Below are 9,017 nucleotides of genomic sequence, written 5' to 3' on the forward strand. Positions count from 1 at the left end.
TTTTATGACTTTTGAAAAGTAAATGCGTTTTTTTTATACGCATTTTTTTTTTTAGAAAACGCTTCAAAAGTCATAAACGTGATTCACGTTTGTGAAGATTATCCTTAATTTTGTTAACCACATATCTTATTTTATGCATTTAAGTGAAATCATCATTTCACTTTTCCAGCGAAGCTCAGGACTTCCGCCTTCCGACTACAAAAATACGTCATCCCTGTAGCCTACAATATTCAAATTCCCCCGATTAAATCCCACTCTGACTACATTTACCGTCAGTACTGTTTCAGGAAGTAATAGCTGGGTAGCAACGGATATTCAGCCAATCATAGCGCAAATGCGACATTCTCGGTCAAGGATTGGTCCGTTTTGCGCCGAGCTTCCCGTGATGCTTTGCTGAATTCGAATCGAGCGGACCAATCAGAGAGCGCCGTAACAAGCAAGGCAGCATTTTAAACTTCCACCAGGCAGATAGACACTGTTGTCAGAGCAGGGAGAGTGCAGCAGCAGCGTTACAGCACAGGACGGCTCTTTTTATGTCATTTGCACCTCAGAGTTGTTTTAATCTCCGGAATCGCACGCATTGCTGTATTTTTTATTATCATTCAACCAGAGGTTTGACTACCGTTCGTGTCTGGAGGTGGTTCGCGTTGAATTTACAAGTTAATGCAGGGAAGCGGTTAGCTTCCAGGAGCTAACGTCGGTCGAGGTAGGGTTGGGCATCTAGCGACGCTCTTGTTTGTGTTTAACAACTATTTTTCTAACCGAAACTTCGACTACCGAAGGGTTTAAGCTCTTCTTTTATCGACGCCGACTAGCAGTTTAGACTAAAAATGAGTGCAGCCGTCCCGAAGCCGACGGCACATGTCGACCCAAAATCTGCACCTCTCAAAGAAATACCAGATATTCTAGTCAATCCACGTACCCTGAAACGATACACGAGGGGCAGATTCCTTGGAAAAGGAGGTTTCGCAAAATGCTACGAAATCACGGACGTGGAGACGAAACAAGTGTTTGCTGGCAAAATCGTTCCCAAATCCATGATCCTGAAGCAGCACCAGAGGGAGAAGATGACTTCGGAAATTGCCATTCACAAGAGTATCAACCACCCGAACGTTGTGGGCTTCCACGGTTTCTTCGAAGACGAGGACTTTGTCTTTGTTGTCTTGGAAATCTGCAGACGGAGGGTGAGTGAGTGAACATGGAAAGTGTTTTCTTTTCTAACGTGAGCACAATGATAAAACGCCCAACGGTCAATAGCAACCATTTTGTCTCTTCCGTCATCACACTGGTCTGAATGGCCTACTACACGTTAGGACGTTTGAACACGGTCGCGTCTTCTCATAAATTCGTTTTCAAATCATCCATGTTTAGGCACTAACTAATTAACTAAAGTTAAATTAACTAAAGTTAATGCAGGGAGGGAAGCGGTTAGCTTCCAGGCCTAACGTCGGTCGAGATAGGGTTGGGCATCTTAACGACGCTATCGTTTGTGTTTAACAACTATTTTTCTAACCGAAACTTCGACTACCAAAGGGGTTTAAGCTTTTCTTTTATCGACGCCGACTAGCAGTTTAGACTAAAACGAGTGCAGCAACTACTCATTCGTATTGATCGACGTTTCTTTTTGTCTAGCCTTTTCTTCCATGTCCTTTTTCACGTTTTCCTGGTCGCTTCCAGGATATTGGCTCTGGTTCAGTGCACTTTAATCCATTGATTTGATAAGTTTGTTTGTACTTACTTTACATAACGACCCCACGTATACCTCATTCAAGGTGGCATTATTATTACAGTGCTCTTTTTGCCACTTCCAACAAGGGAATGGCATAGTTTGAGACCTGTGTGGTGGTTCAAATGTTTTACAGTCTATTGTTGAAATGTAAATATCTCAGTTGTTCAGACAGTTGCCAACATTAACCCTAACTAACAAAACAATGTTCTGTGTTTCACCCCAGTCGTTGCTGGAGCTTCACAAGCGCCGTAAGGCTGTGACCGAGCCAGAGGCACGATACTTCATGATGCAGCTGATCAAGGGATGCCAGTACCTGCACAAGAACAGGGTCATCCACAGAGACCTGAAACTGGGGAACATCTTCCTCAATGATGACATGGACGTCAAAATAGGTAACATGATAGACACAATTTAACACGTCTAAGCTACACATGGATGGTAACTTACTGCTAACCCCATGTTTTGTCACAACAACCCACTTCTTGCAACAGGAATCTGCTGTACAGTCAGACTTCGTGACTCTGGGCATCCTGTCATATGAGGATCTTTAAGTAGTTTCCCTCTACATGGTTTCTACAGTGGTGGAATTTGGAAATTCACAAAATAACATTCTAGGAACAAATGTAATGTTTGAAACAACGCTGAGAAATATTAAGGGTCCTGGAAATTTGACCTAATAGGTTATTAGGTTCATGAAAAAATGCTCAGGCGTAATGTCGGTATGTGTTTCCAGGATCATCAAAAGAAATGCATTTGTTTGGTGTGTACACTACACGCCCATGGCTTTACAAAACATGCGTGTCTTTCTCCTCTAGGGGACTTTGGCCTGGCTACAAGGATTGAGTTTGACGGCGAGAGGAAGAAAACACTGTGTGGAACCCCCAACTACATTGCCCCTGAGGTGCTATGCAAAAAGGGCCACAGCTATGAAGTAGACATCTGGTCGCTGGGATGCATCTTGTAAGTTGGAACATGCAAGCACACCCCAGAACACACTTTATAATTGTTTGAAGGTCATTTTAATCCAAACCATGTCGGACACTTGAACCCATTATACATACACTTAGACACATACTCACGAAATAAAGGTTTGAATATAAAAAAAAAATCTGGGTACATGACATATTCGTGTCAGTCTAAATCAGTTCTTCTCGTCCACTCTGTCTTGCTCTCAGGTACACTTTGTTGGTGGGAAAGCCTCCATTTGAGACCACCTGCCTGAAGCAGACCTACGACCGGATCAAGAAAAACAACTACACCATCCCCTATGTAAGCTGGCAGTAGTACACAACTACACCTTCAGAGTTGAATTCACACCGTGCTTGCATTCCCTGAGTTTGACTTACCGTAAATTCCGGACTATAAGCCGCGGCTTTTTCCCCGTTTTTTGGGCTTTTTTGGCCCCTGCGGCTTATATAACGGTGCGGCTTATCTATGGATTTTTTCAGGGGGAAAAAAAAAAAAAAACAGAATTCTCTCTTCTTTAGCACTCTTTCTAACTATAAATCCACTTCTGTTTTAATTTCCTCTCTTGCCCTCTTTTCACCACACTGTATGACACTGTGTGCACTGTAAAAAACAACACAGGTGGTGTTGTGTTATGTTGTTTTGTTGAAATGTTAATAAATGGGAGCTTCCTCAAACAGCCATCTCTTTCCCGACAATCCCCTCTGTGCATGAACCCTTACATATGGTAATTAAACATTAAAACACAAAAAAAAAAAAATACCATTAAAACACCCGCGGCTTATAGTCCGGTGCGGCTTATATATGTAAAAAACAGTCAACTTTGCAGGTGCGGCTTATACACCGGTGCGCCTTATAGTCCGGAATTTACGGTACCTCTTTCTTCCATCCCTGTCTGAACACACCCCTGTCCCTGCAGCACATCAACCCAGTGGCCTCCGCTCTCATCAAGCGCATGCTGCACGCGGATCCGGCCCAGAGGCCCACCATCGCCGACCTGGAAAAAGACGAGTACTTCACGAGCGGCTACATCCCTGTGCGCCTGCCGACCACTTGCCTTACTGTGTCCCCGCGGTTCTCTATCGCCCCGTCCACAGCCCCGGATCTCAGCCAGAGACGCCCACTGTCTGCGCTCAACAACAAGGGTATGGATCTTCGCTCTGCACAGTTAATACAAACTGACAAAAATGGCCTTCAGTCATCAGATAAAATCACTTGAGGATGAGAAATGCAGCAAAGTTGATTCATTTTGTTTGTCCCTTCCATTAAGGATAAGTGGGTTCACTATTAGTTTTACGCAATATAGAGGCTGATGTCTTCTTGAGCAGCAGTTAACGTTTATTAGGATCCCCAATGGCTTGCATGAAGGTCTTCTTCCCAGAGTCGACATAAACAAGTGTCATGATTTGGCTTTGCTTCTCTTTCCAGCAGGGACAGAGAAGGGGGAGGTGAAGGACGAGCCTGTGCAAAGGTGAGAATAATGTTTGCACCCTGGCACAGATAAGTACACCAAGAGCACAATCATTGGCACTTAGAAGACTGCTGATATGGTAACATTGACTATAAGTGGAATTGTACAAATTTGTATGTATATTTTACGGCACAGGTATTTTGGATTAAAATAGCCTTTCCTTTTAATACATTTTTACCTAAATGTGTTCTGTAGGTAATAAGAGTTGGAGTTGTAACTTGGGTTTGTGTCATGCTTGTGCACAGGGATCTTGAGACAGCAAATTGCAATCTAAGTGAGATACTGCAACAGCTTAACAGTTTTAATGCTGCCAAGCCCGCCGAGAGAGACTTCGTACGCCAAGGTAAGTACATACGATCAGAAATACCCTCTTTCATGTTTGTGTTTCGTTTTTGCACACCCCCCCCCCACACACACACACAAGGTTCCAGTTACTAGATGATCTGGCACTGAGCTTTTGCATGTATTAACATACAGTGACATCCTTCTGTTCTACTTGTGTATTTCCAGAGGAGGCAGAGGATCCTGCATGTATCCCCATCTTCTGGATCAGCAAATGGGTGGACTACTCTGACAAATACGGATTAGGTAAGAACTGAAAGATCCTGCTTCCTCATTCTGCCAACTATATTTGTGTTTTACTGCGCTTGTGCTTTTGGCATCATAGTGGATTTTGTCCTGTAGTACACACACAGTGCTGGTTTACAGGTTGTGTTTAAAGAGTTTTACATGTGTGTTTCAGGCTACCAGCTCTGTGACAACAGCGTGGGTGTGCTGTTTAACGATTACACGCGCCTGCTCATGTACACCGACGGAGAGAGTCTGCAGTACATCGACAAGACAGGGGCTGAATCCTACCTCAGCGTGGATTCTTTCCCCGGTCCTCTCAACAAGAAGGTCAGTAGTTGACTCAACACTTAATTTATCCAAAGAAGATTAAAACAAAAAAAAAAGCATTGAGCCTTTCTGAGATGTCAGTTTTCAGGTTGATTTTAAATCAACTTTAGCATTCAATTTAGCATGTGTGGCTTTTGGGGATAATGCTGCCATTCATGCAGTCCAGTTCCATGTCATCTTGTCATTTCCTACTTTTTAGATTGGCGACGTCCTTAATCACAATCCTGATTCTAACATATTCATTTTCTCGCCCCCTTGCAGATAACGTTGCTTAAGTACTTCCGTAACTACATGAGCGAGCACCTGCTCAAGGCCGGTGCCAACGTCGCGCGGCGGGAGGGAGACGAGCTGGCTCGGCTGCCCTACCTCTCCCACTGGTTCAGAACCAAGAGCGCCATCGTCCTGCACCTCACCAACGGCACCGTTCAGATCAACTTCTTCCAGGTTAGAGAACACACTGCTTCTTCTCCCTTCACTCTCCTTTCAATCTCTCAACCTCGTCAGGATTTCTCCCTATACACAAATGCTGAGCCTCTTTGTTTTTTGGTTTTGTGAACCCCTCTTCCACAGGACCACACCAAGCTGATCCTGTGCCCCTTGATGGCTGCAGTGACGTACATCGATGAGAAGCGAGAGTTCCGCACGTACAAGTTGTCTCTGCTGGAGGAGTTTGGCTGCTGCAAGGAGCTAGCCAGCCGCATGCGCTACGCCAAGCTAATGGTGGAGAAACTACTGTCCAGCAAGCCCCCTGTTGCACAATAGTCAGCCTTGCACAAAGTCTTTACCTGTGGGACATACCACAAAATTAATGTGAGTTTTATTTGAGGGGGGGGAGTGGTGACATGTGGTTTTATCTGGTCTATTAGACTACTTTAAAGTTTATCCTGAAAATGTATCCTTCCCACAATTTGTACATAAGCGTTGTATTTCTGTCATGCGCCTCTGCATTCCAGCCACAAATTTTTATTATTTTGCATCTTGTAGAATCAATTAATAATGTTAATTGATTCTCTTCTTGTAATCTTTTACTCAACAAAATTTACTGAATGCACGTACTTGCTGAAGTAATCTCACAAGACTGGGTTGCTGACAGCATGGCAGCTTCATCAAAGCAGTCAAGGAGGGGAAGGGTATGTTTTCGCTGTTCCCAGTGTCAATCGTTTTGAAGTTGGAACATTCCCCCATCATTCTACATGCATTTATGTCTTGACTTGTACCCGTCGATTTTAATCCTGAAGCCTAATCGGGTGAATATATTCTGAGGCTTGAGTCTCATAGACTGACTGTTCAGGATGAACGTTTTTCTTGTCTTGTTCTCTAGATTTGTCTGTTTTTATCTTCTGTACTTTGTGGAAAGGGCTGAGAGAAACAGACCATGTTTATATGTCTATTGTGTACATTCTTTCTGTACTTTTTGCTCTTCAATTTTTATGATTCTAGTCTAAATAAAAGATGGTTTGAATAATAGAGCTACTGTTGATTATCTACTCTCTTAATGCTGAATTCACATTTGCTGTTTATAAGTTTAGATTGTAGTTTGCAGAGTACATATCAGACTGCTGTATTTTAGCAGTGCTGAAGACTTTACAGTATACAGTGGTGGTGTAACCCATGCTGTCCGGTTAGGAAAATGTAGAATAGGCTACTACCAACTGAAGCAGCAAGCACATGAAGTCAACCAGAGGCCTTTGGTTCCCCCTACAAGACAGTTAGTCACTACAGCTCCAACACGATAGCATGTTTATCACTTTAGGCATAGACCCTTTTCACTGTGGCCATTTTATGTCAAAAGCAGGGTAACAGGTGCAAGCAAAACTAATTATGGTTTCCAACTTCCAATCATGGAAGTTGGAAACCCTCATTACTGTTTTTACTTCTGACTTGCAAGGAGTGTGCCATAAGGGTTTGGTGCTTCGCTCAAAGAAACTTATGACAGGACAGTTTACTAGAATCTTAACCATTTCCATGATGCAATGTCTGATCGTGTCCTTGTCCTGACAGTGATTTCCAACCAGGGGTACTTGAGCAGCTTGGAAAGATTTGGGGATTACAATTTATCTCCAAAATGATAAATCTATATATATACATACTGTATATTCCAAGTAATTTCATAAGCCCATTGCTAATGGTACATGGAACTAGTTCCCCCGTGGCAGGTGTCAACTGTAACACTACTCTGTGAAGAGGTTCACGCATGTCAAAACGGCATGCAAGCCAACTAGCTAGCAAACATGGATAAATGACTTCAATCGTAAACTGTCTTAATTTTTAATTGTACTTTAATGAGTTTAATAGAACGCATTTAGGAGAATCACCAACACGCATGAGGGAGGGGGTACAATAGACCCTTCTCACGGGGGCCATTTTGTGTCGAGAAGCCAGGGTAAACACAGGTGCAAGCAAAACACTAATGAGGGTTTCCAACTTCCATGATTGGGATTTGGAAACCCTCATTAGTGTTTTGCTTGCACCTGTGTTTACCCTGGCTTCTCGACACAAAATGGCCCCCGTGAGAAGGGTCTATTGGCTTGGCAATACAGCTCAAAGGGTACGTAAGACAAAAAAATGGCTTAATGAGCATGTTCATTCAGGACAGTTCGCCCACAAATTTAAACTCTGTCATCTTCTCACCCTCATGTCATTTGAAAGTGAAACCGGTGAAGTTTGTTCACATAACACCATTGATACAACACACAGGGGAGTTGCCAGTACAACTCCAATGAAAACCAGTCACCATTGACTTCAGTAGAGTACAACTGACGGCTTGAGGGTTAGTAGATAACCGAATTGTCATTTTTGGGTGAACTCTTCCTTGTTTACGAGTTGTTGTCCTTAAAGCAATAAACTAAAAAATGCAACACACGTACACAGAATGCACAAACATTTAATGTTTAATGTAAATAAAAAATGGTGCACTTAACAGCACAGCTTATTTTCTTTAAATTAAATTAAAATGCAAGTATTCAAGTAAGTACAATATAGAACAGTCAAAAACAACCCAGCAATTGAACACAAACAGCTGGTATTCAGTCAGACCTGATGAGGTTTTGTAAAAGGTAAAAACCCACTACCAATAGGCTCATTTCACAGCAGCCGTTTGAGGTGGTAAAGCAGGAAGTATCGCAGGTGTTCTGGAACACCTAACCAGAATGGAAGCATAATTAATTACATTAGTTACACCTGCTTTACTTCCTGTTTTTACCACCTCAAAACGGTTGCGGTGAAATGGGTCCATTTAGATATCCTCAAACCAAGGTGTTCATTTTGCAGGGAGTGCTGCGTGACGCTAGGTGACTGAAGGCTGGAGTAAAACAGCACAATGTCAGTGAAGCTCCTTCAGCAGCTCCATCTTGCTGAGCTAATACAACAGCAGCAACACTGAAAGGCTCGATATGAAAAACCAACATGTCAACGCCGAAACGTCCTGGAGGAAGGCACTGGACAACTACCTGCTTGCTCAATGTAATCTGCTCTGGATAGAAATGCCGGCTACATGGCACAAAAAAAAGAGACTTTAAATGATTTAAATAAAGAATATAAACTTTGGCTTCATGTAAAGAGTCCTACAGTGACTAGTCTCTTAGAACAGGCGAGTTGGCTTCCGCAATTTTCAAATGCTTCCGCCATACCGTCTGTACTTCGTGGGGGAGAATCATGCACCAACCGGAATGGGAAGTAGAAAGGCGGGTTTTCCGCTCATTAGTCCAATCAGAATCGCAGAAAGGCGGGTCTTCCGCTCATTAGTCCAATCAAAATCCAATATGCCGCATTTTTCATGGACACACGTGTCGTGATTGGTCGGATTCCGTCGAACTTCTTTCCTGTCTGAAGGTTTTTTTCCCAACTTCCTTGTGCATGTTCTGGGGGTGTAACGTACAGACTGTGTATAGCTGCATTCGCCGGATGTAGATGAGACAGTCTGTTTTAAGAGACTATACAGTGACAGAAGGATGT

General features: G+C 43.1%; 1 protein-coding gene across 2 annotated transcripts; it reads left to right on the plus strand.

The window, feature by feature from the left end:
- Window positions 1-525: 525 nt before the first annotated feature.
- On the plus strand, window positions 526-6,522 carry plk1 (polo-like kinase 1). 2 transcript variants are annotated; one of them, XM_083655224.1, is made up of 11 exons: window positions 526-1,184; window positions 1,953-2,121; window positions 2,545-2,689; window positions 2,905-2,998; window positions 3,615-3,840; window positions 4,124-4,166; window positions 4,412-4,509; window positions 4,677-4,754; window positions 4,909-5,063; window positions 5,325-5,507; window positions 5,634-6,522. In XM_083655224.1, the coding sequence occupies exons 1-11, from the start codon at window positions 831-833 to the stop codon at window positions 5,823-5,825; spliced, it is 1,737 nt and encodes a 578-aa protein (XP_083511350.1). In that variant the 5' UTR covers window positions 526-830; the 3' UTR covers window positions 5,826-6,522. The 2 variants fall into 2 exon arrangements, with proteins under 2 accessions (XP_083511350.1, XP_083511351.1); XM_083655225.1 differs by having other exon boundaries at window positions 4,127-4,166.
- The last annotated feature ends 2,495 nt before the right edge of the window (window positions 6,523-9,017 follow it).

The sequence above is a fragment of the Poromitra crassiceps genome, assembly GCF_964638095.1.
Source record: "Poromitra crassiceps genome assembly, chromosome: 19".
Lineage (NCBI taxonomy): Eukaryota > Metazoa > Chordata > Actinopteri > Beryciformes > Melamphaidae > Poromitra > Poromitra crassiceps.

Coding starts and splice junctions, on each gene's coding strand:
- plk1 (XM_083655224.1), top strand. CDS start 831: ATGAGTGCAGCCGTCCCGAAGCCGACGGCACATGTCGACCCAAAATCT. Junction 4,510..4,676: donor GAGAGACTTCGTACGCCAAG/GTAAGTACATAC, acceptor GTGTATTTCCAG/AGGAGGCAGAGGATCCTGCA. Junction 5,508..5,633: donor TTCAGATCAACTTCTTCCAG/GTTAGAGAACAC, acceptor CCTCTTCCACAG/GACCACACCAAGCTGATCCT.